At 42.5% G+C, this 17,935-nt stretch overlaps 1 protein-coding gene across 5 annotated transcripts in view; it reads right to left on the reverse strand.

Moving 5' to 3' along the window:
• Positions 1-228: 228 nt before the first annotated feature.
• Positions 229-17,935, reverse strand: part of NR1H3 (nuclear receptor subfamily 1 group H member 3) — a 29,964-nt gene continuing 12,257 nt past the window's right edge. For 3 of the 5 annotated variants that reach the window (XM_064657969.1, XM_064657972.1, XM_064657970.1), the window contains exons 2-9: positions 13,218-13,465; positions 10,162-10,431; positions 6,067-6,275; positions 5,592-5,771; positions 5,080-5,179; positions 3,471-3,584; positions 2,564-2,658; positions 229-2,161 (exon numbers count right to left, since the gene is read on the reverse strand). In XM_064657969.1, coding sequence (XP_064514039.1) covers positions 2,015-2,161; positions 2,564-2,658; positions 3,471-3,584; positions 5,080-5,179; positions 5,592-5,771; positions 6,067-6,275; positions 10,162-10,431; positions 13,218-13,335 — 1,233 coding nt within the window. In that variant the 5' untranslated portion in view covers positions 13,336-13,465 and the 3' untranslated portion in view covers positions 229-2,014. Of the gene's footprint in view, positions 2,162-2,563; positions 2,659-3,470; positions 3,585-5,079; positions 5,180-5,591; positions 5,772-6,066; positions 6,276-10,161; positions 10,432-13,217; positions 13,466-16,949; positions 17,674-17,935 lie in introns of those variants that run through there. The other 2 variants (XM_064657971.1, XM_064657973.1) reach the window with 2 other exon arrangements.

Raw genomic sequence — 17,935 nt, forward strand, 5'->3', positions numbered from 1 at the left:
GCACTTAATCCACTTCACATATTTGCCAGGTCTGCAATACAGCAAGGTGGATATCAAGCTAAAAATCTCATCCTAGAGGCCAAAATAAACTGCCTGGGGTTGCACTGCTATTTCTTTTTCACCACTTCTTGCTTCTCTCCAATGTTCTTATCAGCTTTAAGCTTGTTACAGCAAGAACTTATTCCACCCTCCTCTGAGCTAATGACAGCACATCAGAGAATGTCAAAATCCTGTATTAGGCTTTATTCTTTTATATAAACATTAACATTTCTCAAACAGATTAGTTAAAAATACAGATTTAAACAAGAATTTTTGCAATTGCAATGAGTTATAAAAAACAACAGATTATTTTACAGATTGTTACAAGTGCTTTACAAAGGTGCAGAGTGAAGGCCAGTGGCAGGGGACCAACCTCAAGTGCAAAATGGACACGATACCCTCACCACGGGCATAGCGCTCAGATACACAGCCAAAAAAAACAACAACAAACAAACCAAAAAAGACAAACAAAAAAAACCCCGAGCCATGTGAACCTATGCTCTTGGGATGCTCACTGGGCAAGCAAACATAGACCCCTATGACAGAGAAGACTCATGAGACCAAGCTACCAGGATACTTAAGGTTACATCTCTGAGATCAGCCATAAGATGATGTTTCTTGGAAAGTAAGGAACATGTTTTACAACAGTATATTTCTCTTCTGTCAGACAAAATATTGCTGTAAATTCTAGAATACTTATGAATGTGGATACTTAAAAACCTGGGGCATAATCCAGTGTGGATCTCACAATGCCCGAAGTGAAGAAAGGATACAAGACCCAAGTGTCCTTCTAAAGCAGTTGGCACTCCTCACACAGGAGGGACCTCCATATCCCATTATCATCCCTAAAATCTTGGAAAGACTTTGGCAAAAGGAAGACAACGCAAGTGGATCTGATTACACGCAATATTCCTGCAGCCCATGATCTGAGAGTTGTGCAGCCCATAGCTTATGCAATGCCCACATATTTCACTAAATGCAGTGTGTCCTCTCTCCTTGGCCAATACATCTTCACACCCACCTTGGAATACATACCACATGCTTCAGATTCTTGGAAGTTTTTGAGATCCTTCCACCACACCTACCTCACCTAGGTACCAGTCCTTCCCACCTATCTTTCTTCTATTCCACTCCTAAAGATAAAATCTATGCCCTGATCTGTTTTGAACTAAAGTTTTCCAGCTATTAGCAAATCAAAGGTAAACTGAAGTGTCTGAGAACCACGAGATAAAACTGTGATGCGTTATATTAAAAAAAAGTCCACTACTTTATGCCTGACATCTTTTTGATGTATGAACGTTCCCTACCCAGAGAATCTCCCTGTTAGATAAAGGTCACTACATATTAGAGGAATCCTTTTACCAAAGGAGGGCCAGAATAAAGGGCAACTCTAGAGATGAAGTCTCATAATAAAGAAATAAAAGCTACTTCTCTTGGAATCATTGTAGAGGGCAGCACATTCAAGAGATTTTATTTATAGGAAACCCAGTGAAACCCATAGAACATCCACACTGACTTCCCTGAGCTCCTCAGATCCAGGTACACTGGGGACCCTGCAGAAGCCTTTCGAGCTGGGTTACTCTCAATAGAGAGCTTTTGGCAAGTTCCTGCAAATTCATTTTCATAATCAGTGAGAAGAGGATCAAAGGGTAAACCTTCAGCATATGCTTAGAGAAGAGAAAGACTCTGAAGAAAGAGGACTTGGGGGGCAGGGGGAAAGGTCTTCATTTCTACCGTTTTTGAATGTTTCACGTTATTCCTTTGGGGTATGGGCACTACATCAAAACCAACCCCTCCATCTGATCTACCCCAGCTGCCTCCTGCGTATCTCACGACAACATTGAAACCCCGGGCTCATCACTCCCTGCATGCCTAGCCCAGGGTTCAGTGCTTTGGAGAGGAGAGGCTGGCTTCTCATTAGCAAAGGCTGGGAGATGGCATTATGTCAGCGCGTCAGCATTCTGGGAGCATGCGGTCACTCATGCACATCCCAGATTTCTGAGAGCAGAGGAGGGAGTTTCTTGTCCTGCAGCCGAAGGGCAAACACCTGTTCAGAGTGGACACTGCTTAGTGTCCGAAGACTGACCAGCTTCATTAACATCCGTGGAAACATCAGGCGGTCCTGCAGGGTCAGACAAATAGACAGCTGTTAGTAAATTCACACTAAAACTTTAAAAAAGAAAAAAAATACCACAACAGATGATGTATTGAAATGACAATCCTGACTTCCTCTAAACTCAGCATTCACCAGGAGGTTTCAGTGTGGAGGAACACAAATTGTACACCATGTTCCAAAACTCCAGACTTTCCGTGCTGGCTAAACTATGGAACATGATACAGGACAGCAGGCTGCGACAGCTCACAAGTCCTGCATTTCCAGCTGCTATCAAAGTGCCACAGAAGGGACAAGTATGACAGCACAGGCAGCAAGAGACCTGTTACAAACAGTACCGCAGGAACTGTGTCTGCATAAACACAAAATCAGCTCTCATCATTGCTGGAGATGTTCTGGTCAGGCACTTACATTTGGTCTGTTGATACAAATGTAAGAATGAAGGGCTTCCACATAGGTGTGCTGCAGCCTCTCCACCAAGGACTGGTCCTGCACATTCGGTCGGTCTGCCAAAAAGCAGGTTAAAAGTAAGGAGATTGCCACAGGCAGCTTCACTGGACTTAACATCCCTGCCTAACCCTATTCCCTCATATGGTCTCTTTCCAAAACCTCACTAGCATTCGCCCAGCACAGCTAGGAGGTGTATCCATGATTGTAGCAGCTATGTCAGCTGTCTGTGACTGTTCTTTCTCAGTGATGCCTCCTGCACACGGGGTATCCAATCTGACTCCTACAGAGGTGAAAGGTTAGAGACCAAACCCACTTACACAGTACCGTTTGGTCTCACATTCCTGTCACAGAAGAAACGAGAAGCTGTCTACTCAAGAGTGATTGGGAAAGTCTCTGCAGCAGGTGAGCCAGTTAGAAAACAAGAACAAAGAAAAAAAGTACTCAATAATTCAGGTCACAAGACAGAAGAATGGAAGTGGCTTCTTGGCAAAGCTCTGTCCTGGCCCAGAGCAATACTGTCTCATTTTCAGGGTATTTTCACTTGCCCACTAGATGTCACTCATGCTGTGGGACCTGCATCACACCAGAGAGGTGCCAAGGACATTAAGGGGACAATTAAATAGCAATCTCTAAACAAGGAAGACAAATACTGGCCCATTTTTCTATACACTTTTTCAGTAGTTGGGGAATTTGCTTTCTTCTGGAAGCGGCACTATAGAATTCAGAATATAACAAATAACATGCTCCCTTTATCACTGAATTCTATACACCCTCCATTACTCTTCTTCTGCTTGTGACGTTCCTTAACTCTACTTTCTTTGCCCTCTGACTCACTACTGCAGCTCCTCAGACCTCCCTGGCTTTTTACCTGCAGAGAAAATGTTGATGGCGATTAAAAGTGCATATTCAGCATCGTTAAGCTGTAGCTCATTCATTCCCTTTGAGAACTCAAAGATGGGGTTAATGAACTCAAACTGCAGACCTGAAACAAACAGAAGAGAACAAGGTGAAGCAGTAACAATTGTCTCCTTCCTCTCATGGAATAAGCTGCAAGAAACCCACTGCAGTACACCAGGGAGTGGGGAAGACAGGCAGGCAGGGAAAAACCCTTTCATTATGTTCCAATGAAACCTCCCTTTACATCCACTAGTAGTGAACACCAACAACAGTGGCTGAGGAGTGGGGTTCTAACTATAAAGTTACGCTATTTCTGGGTTTTCCTAGAGCCTTAAATGCCCCACAGCACATCACCGGGCAACAGCTTATTTATCAGATAAGTCCATCAAAAAGTTAGAAAGCTACAAGTACAATATCTACACTTCCAACTCTGACACCATCACCTCCTTCACATCCAGTAGCTCTCGTGGTTTCAGCAAAAGCTTTAATACCGTGATCCAGATTCATCTGAAGTCTGTCTGAGCTGAAAACATACAGTTCCAAGAACTCTGAACTATGCCATTTCCTTCATCTCAAAAAGCTGGGAGAGCTGAGGCAGAGCCTGACTGAGGCTTCCAACTACCTCCTTTGATACATGCAGTCAGGCAGAAATGCAGTGATATTTACTGCCGTTACATATAGAGACCACTGTCAAATCAGGTCTTCCTGTGCTATGTAATCATGCTGAAAACTTCAGGCCTCTCCTCCAAAATAGCATCCAAGTTTCTAATTTCCTGCAGTACAACTGCATCAGAAAAGGAGAAACAAAACGGAGGGAATCTTTCTGGCTGCCTACTATTTGCCTTCCTAATAACCTGAAAAAAAGGCTACCAGGAAGAGTGTTGAAAAGGAAAGTTGTATATAAAAGTCATCCCAAGTATAAATGGTTAAAGAGCTACTCAAAGAATAATAAAAAAAAAAAATTACACGAAGGACAGCTAATGTCTTGCTTTTAGAAATGTTGAAGGTACATACTTCCTGTTACTTCATCTGAAATTATAGACACTCATAGCTCCTGAAAAAACAGACTTCAGAAATCACGCCACCACAGACCAACATATACTGGGACAATAAAACATCTAAAGCAATGTGTGGGGACCTTCCATGCACGGAGTGCATGTAATCACATTAATGTCCTTACTCGAGGTGTGTATCCGGATTAGCAAGTGATACACTTGCAAAGGAGAAAAGACTGTGGTTTGAATTGCTATGATCTGATACAGCTCTATGACCACATCACATCTCTACCAGCAAGGAAGTTCACACCAGCTGCTAGCCCTAGGTGGACATTTCCTACTAGATTTTCATCCTTTAAGAGTCCAAATTTTCCCAAGCAAGTTCACATCTGGAAAAAGACATGAACTGAACTGGTAGACCCATATTAAAAGCAAAAAATATATGGCTTTTGAGGCTATTGGTCTGGTCCTCTTCTAAGCTTCTCATCTGACCCCACATACTATTTCCAGCAGTCCACATTAAAAAGGAAAACATGTAAGAACACAAGACACAGGGAAGGAAGAAACACCTGTCTAATGCACCACCTGCTTTGGCGAAGTCATCCCGATTATAGCTCAGGTCCTTAAGAAAGGTGATGCTCTCAATCTCTGGATTATAGCGCCGAGATGTCTCCAGCAACATCACCTGAAACCAGAAACGGATATACTTGATTTGAAAATAGGAAAAAACATTACAACATCAATAATTCGTTGAATGTTGGAGCATCTCTGAAAAAAAACCCCCAAAAAAAACCCCCAAACAAAAACTCTCCAGTTTCTCTCAAGAGTGCTTAAAAATTTCAAGATAAATTCTGCTGCATCCTTTGTGGTGTCTGCTTCCAGGAAAGGGGAAGTTCCTGCTTATCACTACCAAGGCACTTGTCTCATTCTCCTCCATGACCCTTTGCCAGTATAACCTGGCACTGCAGTAATGGTCCCATAGCTGAGATCCTTCAGCCCACCATCCCAAAAAAAGGCATGGAACTAGTTCTCCATGTGGGTAACTCCAAATTCTTTCATCTCTGCTACTATGTATTGTGGTGGAGCCAAACTCTCACCTCTATTGTAGATGTCTTCAATAAAGCAATCTGATCTTCCCTGGTGAGCTCCAGGAAGCCAGGTAGTTGCTTGGCAAAGTCCACAATCTCTTGCACAGAGATAATTGCAAGTTCTGTAAAGTGAGCAAAACGCTGCTGCCTCGCTTCACGGTTATTAGGGTCAGGAATCTGGGGCCACGGCTGTGGGAATGGGAAGAGACAGCATATATATATATATAGATATACAGAGACACAGAGAGAGTGAGAGAAAGAGATGTATGTGAGAGATTAAGCCGGGACAGAAAGATGAAAAGATGAAATGAACAATGAAAGAAAATGAACCAACATCAGGACATCATCTTTTGCTATTCTTTACAGAGCTTTAGTCCACAGAGGAAATGCCTGAAGCACGTCTGTTCTCCCTAATATTTCACCCAAAACCCAACTCCCCAAACTTCAATTTTTCTTAGTTTTTGTAAGCTTGTAGATTTTTTACCGTCACTTTGAGCCTGTCTGTGAATGAGCGCTGGTTGCACTGCTGCTGAGCGGCCACGAGCTTTTTTATCATGTTCAGCTGTTCCGGCGTTAGTTTGTGGGAAGGGCTTGGCGGATTCGGAGGGTTTGGACGCACCACAACTGTCCGAGCCTGATCGTCTTCCTGCTTCTTCAGTTTCTTCAGTCGGATCTGTTCTTCAGACAGAACATCTAAAGCAGGAATAGCCTGTGATCAATCGTAGAAGCATACTGGAAACTACACTAAACACAGGGTAATGTGCTGTGGATGGAAAGTGGAGATCACAGCTGCCTGTATCTGGCATAGCAGAGTGTACACAACACAGCAGACAGTGATACTGTCATTTGTTTCTCCCTCTATTCCTGCTTTAAGTTGTTCCATTACCTTTCTTCTAATCATACCGTCATGCAAAGTGTTCACAAAGGGCAGAAGCTCCTTTCACGATGCCCTGCAGATCTCAGAAAAACAACAGTGACTTTCCCCATTGAGCAACTCCCTAAAATGTCTTATTATAACAGATACCAACAAGTGCTCCTTTAACATGCCATGGTGCGTCCACTGTATTTCATACTATTCTGCTGTTATGCCTTATTCCAATATTGTTAATTTAACAGCTTGTGCATTTCATCTTCCTCTTCAGAGGTCAGAGCCAGTCCTGGATGGATTTTGAGAGTGAAAGGATAATTTGCTATACAGGCCATCTGCAGCAAACTGTAGAGCAGTAACATGGTGCAAGATGAAGAGTGAAAGAATAGCTTTGCATAAAACGTACTGAGGACCAACCACAGGTCCTTCAGAAATAGGGCTAGAAGTCTTCTTCAGTTGTTAAATCAAAGGAGATGTCATTTGGATGTAATATGGTAAGGAACTGAACAAATCAGAGGCATCTGATTTATGGGGGGCTAATGGGGTCCATCTGTCAGAGAAGGGGAAGCACATCTTCACTCATAGGCTTGCCAGCCTGTGAAGACGGATTTGAACTAAAGTTGTCCAGGGAAGTGACATTATAGAGGGGGTCTGTTACAAGGTCACCTGACCAGAAAACTGAGTGGAGCAGGCCCTCTATAGACAGACAGGAATGGCCTCACATTCACAAGCCCTGGTCTTGTTGGGAGATTTCAACCACCCCAATATCTGTTGGAGAGATAACACAGCAGTGAATAAGCAATCCAGGAGGTTCCTCTAATGTGTTAATGATAACTGCCTTCTCCAAGTGATAGAGGAGCCAATGAGCAGAGGTGCTGTGATGGACCTTGCTCTCACCAAGGAGGGCCTGCTGGAGAATATGAAGCTCAAGGGCAGCCTGGACTGCAGTGATCATGAAATGATGAATTTCAAGATCCTTGGAGCAACGAGGAGGGAGCACAGCAAGCTCACTGGCCTGGATTTCAGGAGAGCAGACTCTGGACTCTTCAAGGATCTGCTCAGTAAAGTACTACAGGATAAAATGCTGAAGGAAAGAGAAAGTCCAAGAAAGCTGCTTTTAATATCTAAGGAGCACCTCCTCCAAGCTCAGGAGCAATGCATCTCTAAACTGGAATGGCATGGATTTAACAGATGGATCAGAGATTGGTGGATAAGAGATTGGATGGTAGTTAAGAGATTGGCTGGATGGTTGCATTCAAAGAGTCATGGTTAGTGGCTCAATGTCCAAGTGGAAAGCAGTGGCATTCCAAGACGAGTGGCATTCCTCAGGGTTGGTACTGGGACCGGCACTGTGTCGTGCCGTACTGGGAATGTCTGTGTCAGCGACACGGACAGTGGGACTGAGCACACCCTCAGCAAGTTTGCCAACGACACCAAGCTGTGTGGTTGTGGTTTACAAGCTGGAGGGAAGGGATGCCATCCAGAGGTACCTTGACAGGCTTGCAAGGTGGGCCTGTTGAACCTCATGAAGTTCAACAAGGACAAGTGCAAGATCCCGCACATGGTTCAGGGCAATCCCAAGCACAAATGGAGGCAGGGCAGAGACTGGATTCAAAGCAGCCCTAAGAAGGACTGAGGGTGATTCTGTGAACTGAAGAATTCACTGATGTGAATGTAGAGAAGGTTTGTTGTTTCTTTAAGCCAAAGCTGCAAAAACTATCTGAAAAAATCCAAAAAAATAAAAGGAAACTAGCAGATATACCTGGATTCAAGGGTTATCTTCCAGAGAATCATCCTATAAGTTAATGATGAATAACAAGGAGCAGAAAAGGGACTGACTGGGAAAAAACCTCCGCATCTTCAGGAACAAAGATAAATAAACAAAGCTTGACTTACAAACAAGATTTTAAAAATGCTGAAAGATTCTTTGGCCTTTTTTTATGCACAGGTAACAAAGACACATAGCGGCTATACAGGAAAGCAGGGCCCAAAACTGAACAATTATACACTTACGCTTCTTAAATGAATCATGTTAAACATGAAGACAAGAACTGGAGAATTACTGTGAGAGAGTACTCTGGAATTGGAAGGATAGATAAAGAACATAACACATTCAAGCTGAGAGGGCCCTTTATCCCCAAATTCTAACAGGGAGGATGCATGCACAGGTACATGCACACACAAAATTTACAATTCTAACAGCAAAGACATTCAATACAATTACCAAAATAAGGAGGACCTGTAAGATTAGAGAATGCTACTCACAGTGTTAGTTTAAGAAGGCAAGTAATTAATTCAAGTGATTACAGTCCCTCAACTTGGGACTCAGATGCACAAAGGATTTATAACTGGTAACTTGTCACTTGGCTATTACTGAATCTTGAAAACTGCCTATGTGCAAGCTTCTGCACCATGCTAAATTCAAAGCAATCTAACTTACTTGGTTTGCCAGGAAGGAACTATTTAACCTCACAGTTCACACTGGCTTAAGAACAATAAACTGGCCATGAATAACTTCAGTCTGGGAATTAGAAGAATGTTTCCAGCAATTACAAGGGGGAAGTTCTGGAATGACCTTCCAAGTGAAACAGCTGGAGGAAAAAGCCCTCCGTTTCTTTCAAAATTAACACAGCAAATTTGCAGTAGGGATTACAGCATTGACAGGAATTGCCAAGCTCTTAATAATAACACTTTTGACCTAATTTTCCTGAGCTGTCTTCAACACAAGACAATGAGTAAATACAGAAACATACTGAGGCTCCCTCTATCTACCTGCAACAAAAGAGAAGCAAAGTGAACAGGCAGTCTTACCACATCACTTTTCAAATATATCTGTTCTGTAGCTCTCAGGAACAGGGGCAAATGAGGTAAACACAGCATACGTAATGCTGATACAAACCAGTGAGAGAGATACTGATCTATTTTGTTTTATGCTGGAAAAACCAAACAGCATGTCTCCTTGGTGTAGCATTATTTTACAAGATGTTTCTGAAATACTCCCTGTTCCTCACTGTTCTGGGTGCTGGATGTCAGAAAAGGAGACTTCACACAGATCTAACATTAATCAAGCATCCATTCAGTCAGTCTTGGCCACCAAAGGGATGAAACTTGGATGCCTTGGCCAAGGAGAGCCATTCCTGACATGTGAACAGAAACACTGGTGAATATTCAGGAACAACAGCCTTATTACTTGTGTGAGAAAAACAGCAGATTTCACTAAAGGGAGCAATGAGATCAGCTCTTGCACAAACACAGCTGCAGTACTGTGGTGCTGCCCTTGACCTCTGTCACAAGCTCACAGTAGGAGGCAAAGGAAAGTGCCTGTTGTTCAAGGAGCATGGTGACCAATCCTGCAGTCCCAATCACAGGACAGAAGCCTGAGTTTACTGATACACTTCACAGCATCCTGAAGAATGTGCGAGTCCTTCCTCTGCTCTCACAGTCCACAAGTTCTTATAAGGAATAAAGCAAGGCTGCGGCTCTCAGCACACCAGTGGTGTTCCACTAACAGCCTCACCTCCCCATGTGATCCCTGCTAAGCTCTCAGTGACTTCCCACACACATTTCAACACACAGCCTGCATGGCTGTGTCCCCCCCTTCCCAAGCATTCACACTGCCTCCTGCTTTACACCCATCACCCCCGCAGCCTGCTCCCACACGCCTCCTGTCCCAACACCACCATGCCCCCATGCACCATTTCCTGCACTCACACTGCTCCCTCATGCCCGCTTCCTGGCACTTGCGCAGCCGGCACTCCTGGCACTTGCGACGCATGTACATGTCCATCTCGCACTTGCCGCCGTTCTTGCAGAGGTACTGTGCTCCCTTGATGACGCTGCGGCGGAAGAAGCCCTTGCAGCCTTCACAGCTCAGCACGTTGTAGTGGAAGCCAGAGGCCTTGTCCCCACACACGCTGCACACTTCGTTTCCCAGCATCTTAGGGGCTGGGCCCTTCTTCCGCTTCAAGGGGGGATTTTCTACTGAAATGAACAGTACCCAGGGGAAAAAAACAAAACAAAACAAAACAAAACAAAAAAACCCACACATGAAGGAAGCATGTTTGCAGTTGACTGCCACATTCCTTAAAATAACCAGTATCCTCACTCAAACCCACCATCTCCCAAACACAGGGATGAAAAGATCCTGTTTCACACACTCCCCCTCTAGACAGGCATATCTTCTGCAACAAACTAACTACTGACATAATCCCCAAGGTTTCACCTCAAATATATAAACAAATACAGCTTCACACTTGCTCCAAATAGAGTGGAAGAGCCAAAACATGTTCAGCCCAGATGCTCTTCTGCACCTTCCAGTTACAGTTAAGTTCCCAATGTGAGAAAGACCCACAAAAAGGTTGACCTGAAATCCAAGATGGTGCAGAAAGTAAGTTTCTTCAGAACTCACCTCCAGTTCTCCTAGTTCTATTCTCTGCCATACTTATGCACAAGAATAAGGAAAAATGGTTCATCAATCTAATAGTGACAAAAAAAACAGTCCCGAAACTGCGACTCTACAAAAAGCAGACTGAGCAGGCAATCCCTGTAACTGGAACACTTAGGGAAACTGTCAAGACAAAACACAGCACCTCGTGGAGTGTATATACAGGCAAGCAGCACACCGCACAAGCTCTGTGAGTCTTTGGAGCCCCAAAGCCATCATTTCTTCTTCAAGGAGGGTGCTCCCCACTCCTAAAACTGAAACGCTCTCATAGTGACAGTTCATTTACTAAACTTTGTTATTCTACCTGAAACACAGGCCGTGCACTACTGCTTCACATTTCAGATGGTCTTAGGCAGCAGCTCCCAGCTCTTCCTACATCATTCTGAGAGATCTTAATATTAGCAGCGGCTCTGTATTCTGAAAACATCTTTGGTTTTCTCCAATGCACCTTAAATTAAGCATTCCAGCCTACTAGCTATCTCTCTTTTCATTCCATTTAAGTCTAGACAGGCCAACATCTGACATTCTACACAGCTCACAGTGCAGGTATTTTTCCATATGTCAGATATTACAGATTCTTCTATGGCAGCTGTTCATAAAGATTACAAGCAACGTCTTGATAGGTCTCCAGATTATGCTTAGATATGCCTGGAAAGCCTTTACACTGGAATTAATGCATACAGACAGGTTTGCAGGACACAGCTACTGCATTTCCTGATCAACATCAGGTTTACAATTGCACGTCTAATTTTTGTACTTACTGTTCTAATACTTCTAATCCTTACTGTTGTTTACACTTACTATTCTGCTCAAGTTCCTGAAAGGGTAAACCATTTTAGGTTAGTCTCAGAAATCATTATTAGTGTTCCTCACTACATATTAGTTTTCAGTCATAAGTATCTTGGTGTTGATTTTCAATCCCACTGACTTCAGAGAGGCCTGGAGGTCACTCATTTCAGCCTGCACTTCTCATTCTCAGCAAGAAAATGTCATCAGACAGGTTAAATTTCTGATATTCTCCTTTCTTGTTTGACTCACACAATATATTACCAATTATTTCTCCTCACACAATATGTTACCAAGAGGAAATTATGCAATGTATACAGTTATTTCAGATTATTTAGTATAAATATATGCAATGGCAGACTAACTTGTATAACAACTTTTCCAAAGCCTTAAGTGATGTTCATATGCTTCTGAGAAACAGCAGAGTAATCCAATGACTTCTAGAGATGAATCTGTCCATCTTGTGGATTTCTTAGCTACCTTTAAGACGTTACATAAACACCTTATTACCTTTTCTATGACTGGTTTATTGAGACAGATAGGCTTATTCTTTGATCTATGTAAATTATTTTCCATCTCTGGACACTAAGCATTTTAGTTATATAGCTGATTATTGTCATTTTCTGTAGTTAAAGATAACACAAAAATAGCGTAAGAGATATCAAGCATGAATGCCATCTTTAGCTCTCATTAGGGTTCTCCTTTGGAAGATACCCTATTATATATATTTTTTTTTCACATTTTGTGACTTTTTTCCTTGCATTTTTGTAAGGAAACAACCTATCAATTGCTTTCTTTTCCTGTCCTCAAATATGGTTTAAGGACTTTTATTGGTTAATATCTTACCTTTTAATTACTCTCTTTGTTTCTATTCTACTGATGAGTCCTTGTTCAATGTTCAGATTACCTCTTCTTTTTATATCAGGGATTGCCCATTGCCTCACAGTTGAGCAAATACATTTATTTGTCATATTTTCATTAAGCTGCTGACACTATGCACATGTGTTTTCCTTTTTTACCTGTTACCTGTCCAGAGATGCTACACTATGTTGTCTTACAGTTTTAAAGTGTAGGATTGTGGCCACGAGCAGCAATTTTAACTACAAAATCTCCATTCTATTTCCTGATGCTCTTTAACCTCAGTTAACCTAAGAAATAGGTAGAGGAAACTTCTACTGTCTTCCCGTTATATGAATCTGCAAAAATCTATCATTTCTTTGCACCACCTATCCTTGTTGGATTGTCACCTGTAGTAAAACTTTATTGCTCAGCAGCTTTTGATAAGGCTAACAAAAATAAATTCATTTTAGTGCCATGAACCCAGCCTCTAAAAGGTCAAATAAGCAAAATATTTATCACCTACATAAACCCAGTTGTCTTCAATTATCAGTAACTGATTCTATTCTTAGACATTATCTCTGAGTGCCTCAAGCACTCCAGAATTTGCCCTAAAATTTTGCCAACTATCAATTCTGCTTGCAGCTGAAAGAATGGACAGCCTTTAGCTTGCATGGATTTAGTAAGAATTTTTCCATACCTGCATGCTCAGGGGGGTTCTCTGAGCCAGGGAAGAGCGAAAGCCCTTCCTCCTCCATCTCAAATACACTTGCCACCCTCTTCCCATGATCCTGTGTGCTGAGTTGAGTGGGACCCATGGAGGCCACACAGGAAGGGCTCACTGTAATCTCATCGCTGCAGCATTGTTTCTGCCAAGCAAGGGGCTGTAGGTGTCTTTCTTCAAGGTCTTTAGTTTTTCTCTGCTACTCAAAGTCAGAAAGGAAGTACCTGTGGAAAAAACAAACAGATGCAAAAGAGGCAAGAGTTCAACTATTGAGATATTAATTTCCAAAATCTATTAAGGGCTGCACCACAAGCAAGCTTCAAGATTTAATTTCCTTAATTAGCTTTGTTTTATCAATGTTTATACTCTTGAAACACAGTATTTGAGCAAACTGTGGTAAAAGGTACAAGATTAGCACATCCAGGTGCAAAACTATCCTTTGATTGCTGAAAGATTTATCAAAGCAGAAGAAGTCTTCACTATTGCTAACACCACCAGGGCACTTCAAGAGTGTAAGAGGGAAATTTCAGACTTTATAAGCAGTGGCCTTTGTTAAAGCTTCTAGTAACAAACAAATAGCTCACTGCTGCCAGCTGCCCTGGATTTTGTAGTATGTATTGCAGAGCATATAGAAAACTGTACAAGATAATTGTTTAGCAGAGACTATAAACACTGAAGTTCCCTATTAATATCAGTAGCCAAAGACTGTGAGAAAGATCGATGATATATCAAAAATGATAAATCCTCCCTTCACTTACAGGTAACAACTGAAAGCCAGCATCATACCTATAGCAAATGACCATGATGCCACCCTCAGAAATAGATTCACCACCAACCTACTGAGGATAGCTTTTCTGGAACTTAGAAACCATACTGAAAAGCATTTTCATTATACAGCCCGAACTCCACTACAGAACCTGAAACTGCAGAGCAAATCCAATCACTTCTTCCAAAAATCCCTACCTGCACAGAAAAAGGCCCTACTGATTTGACTACACAGACTCAGTGAAACTGATGCAAACTGCTAATGTAAACACCCTTAATCTGACTGAACATGCATTTGATCAGTTGATCTTAACTCAGTGATTTACCAATGCAAGATAAAGAGATTAACTGGTTTAAAAAGCAACTACGTGAAAGGCCTGTACCAGTTTAACTTGAGTGATTGAGCTCATGACTGGAAGCCTGTCACTCTCTGAAAGACAAGAGGTGACAGAAAGCTCTGCAGCAGCTCAAATACAAAAGTATCAGGTAATTAGGGGCATGCCTCACACACGGCAGTGCTGACTATCAAGAGGCAGAGGACCCACCATCTAACATCCCTTCTTCCCTCCGGAATATCTGGACCAGACCATGCAATTTTTCTTAGAATGCCAAGGACAAGGATGAAAGCAATGCTTCCACAAACCACCCCCCTCCCAGTACTCTAAACCAGTCATTAAGTATAAAAGCAAGTCATACTGTCAAGCCTGCTGAGCTCCTGCCATCTCCCATTACACTGTGGATGCAGGTGTTAAAACCCACAGGACACATTAATTCACGTGACCTTTGTAAATACAGCCTCAGACTGTATAAGCAATTCAGAGCTCCCTCCTCCCCTTTGGTGCACACAGCCACTGAATTGCTGGGGAAAGAAAGAGACTATCTAGAACAAAAGCAGTGACAGCAAATATGAAACTCAAAGCCATATAAAGGAAGAAATTCTGCCATGGGAGGCTACAGTGTGATTTGCAACCAATTCAAAGAGACTCATGGTCCTCAAAGGAACAACGTGGCTATCACGACCAACTTTTTTTTTAAAAAGTCTCCCCAGAAAATCCTGCAGCAGCTGAGAATCTTGGAGAGGCACAGAACATCAGATGGAGACAGGAACTTCATTGAAACAAACCCACACCTAAGTTGTATTCCCAGTCCTATGTAAGCTCCTCACTGATGCCAATATCAGATGTCTCCAGATATGTTTGGGCATGAAATAAGAAAGGTAAGCATACTGCCTATGTTCATCTCCACATTCCTTTAAACCATGCAACAGACTCACTCAAAGATTAATTATTGTGCAGAATGAATCACCAGCAGTAGTACCACAGCAATTTTTCAAAGGAAGAGTTTGATCCCCCAGCTGAGGAACTGAGTGACAGTGCTCAGGCCCCACCGCCTTCAGTTCAGTGACCCAGTCTTACTGCATCCCAGCCACAATGGCAATGTATTCCAGAAAAAAAAACCAGGAGAGTACAGTTTGATGGAATTTCAAAACTGTGTGATCCACACAACCCTGACTGACATTGCAAGAGTGAAACTTGCTGTCAGCAAGACATCTGGAGCCCAAAGGGGTGCATCTAAGAGACTGCAGACATCCTGAGAAGTCTGCAGCTACCAAGAGGGAAGGGAGTATAAATTCCTGTGCACATCCAGGACACAGCAAGGGGTAAGGCCTACCAGCCACTATCTTCCTGCTGTAAAACAAACCCATGTGTTCCTGCTTCATGCACCAGCCTCCAGCCTTCCCAAAACAGAATGGGCCAGATAGGAAAGGTTGCTTGTCTTCTCTGCTCCTAAGACACAGTGTCTTTTGGTTTTGTAGGTGCAGTAACAATTGCAGGTTGTGGAAAACTGACCTAATACAAACAGCAGCACTCTAGTGCTAGGTAAAGAAATCCAAACTACCATTTTCCACACATGTACACAAGTGAGAGGTTGTATAACTAGACCCAGGACTTAATTTTCACAGAAATGCATGAGGATTGTTTTAAAATGACGAGAAATCTTGTCAAGTTTTGTACTAAGAATCATGTTATTAGAGATTCGCATCTTCCGATCTGCACCACCACTTCAACTAAAAATGCAGAAAGGTGATGCAAGCCATAATTACAAGAGGGAACACTGTCTTGACATAATCTGCTATGCTGCCTCCCACTGTCTGTCTCAACTCCTTCGGTTTTAGAACTCAGGACTGGCCAAGTGACAAGAAATGAAGCAATCATTTCTAATCACTTTAGAGTCTTGAACAGAGGAACCTGAGGACCAGACATATTCCAGTGAGGAAACACATAGAGATGAAAGGCTGAGGGAAACAATTTTCTGCCAGCCCTTGCCACCCATGTACCAAATATGACACTAAACACTTCTGAAATGTGTCACCACCAGCCTTGCTCTACTCTATTTCTTCCTTCTTCCCTTCTTTTGAGACAACTGAACAACACAGATACTGATGGTCTCCAGATCAGCACTCTTGCATCAGAAAGTACTGCTTTTTTCAGAGACTAAAGATGGCAGCCTTGGCTCTTGTACCTCATGCTAAATGCCAGAAACATTCATCACTCAGTCCAGCAAGTCTCATCCCATTCTCTCAGCTGGAGTCCTCTTCCAAGCCAGATGAAGCACTTATGCATTCTTCTGGAAGTCTTTGATCTGATCTGTCATCAACAGACACAAAGCTACAGAATACACCAAACTATTGTCTAACATTCATTGAGGATAAGTAAAGGAGATAGCATTGACCAGCACAGCACATAAAGAAACCAAATAAGCCAGATGTAGTTACTGTGACACTTCTGCTAAACAGTGCTGTCCTCTCCCTGTATTCCTTGTTTGGTGCCTTCTGTGAGAAGTTTAACAATCAGGAATCAGACCAGATGCAAGCATATCTCTGAAGAAACCGTGCTATGGAACACAGGAATAATCAGAGGAATAGTACAACGAGCCCTTTACCTCCAAATACTGGATGTTCAGATGAAATAGAAGATTTTTAGGAAGTTTGTTCAAGTCTCTGGGATCTTTCAAAACAGGATTTACTCATCACAGTCCTTGCCCTATAAATTACAATATCCAACAGTGTTCTGTCAAGGGAAAAAATATATGGCTATGTTTCAGTTCTGTAATGAATCACAAGCATACATCTTTTGCTCTGCAGCATGTCAGCATCAGCAGAAGAGACCTTACATTTGTATACATATGTTAATATGACTATGCTTGCTGTGTGTCAACAAGACTGTGCCTTTGTGCATGGGCTGTTGGCAAACAAATGCATCTGACAGGAAGGACTATCTTTCAGAGGTAACCAAATCAGGGATATAATTTGGTATTTTGGATTCTAAATGTATTCTAACATGCAATACAAGTGCCAGCCCCCAGTGTGAATCAACGTCTGAAAGCTGGGCCCACGGCAGCGCATAATGGGCAGTGCATAATGGCCTCCGCTGGAATCAACAACTCACACAGTGATGGCACTACCTTGGGTATCAAATGCTGGCTGCAGATCTAAATGACCAAGAAAAAACACCCACCTGTTGGACTGAGATTTTACAGGACACTACAGCACCAGCACAAAGCTAAGCCCTTTGGGAGACGCCGCTGTTCCAATCCTTTCATAGGGAGTAAACATATTTTGTGACCCAATGCTCTTCCTATACTGTGTCTGGTGTAGCAGCCAGAGGATTTTCACAAATCTTCCCTAGGATCTTGGTACTACCTCGTAGCTGTCTCAGAGAAACAAAGATTATTCCCAGCTCAGGTTGTCTCATTCTTCTTTGTTCCCTCTGCATCATCACATCTCTCTAGAAACACTGGAACAGATAGAGGGGCTCTGAACAGGGTAAAAGTATACACATAACAAGTTTCAATTAGGAAAAAGTTGAAAGAGACACACCTTTCAAGACAGAAAAAGAATCTGTCACTTTGAAAATTAAGTAATATTA

This window comes from Pseudopipra pipra, chromosome 6, assembly GCF_036250125.1.
Source record: "Pseudopipra pipra isolate bDixPip1 chromosome 6, bDixPip1.hap1, whole genome shotgun sequence".
Lineage (NCBI taxonomy): Eukaryota > Metazoa > Chordata > Aves > Passeriformes > Pipridae > Pseudopipra > Pseudopipra pipra.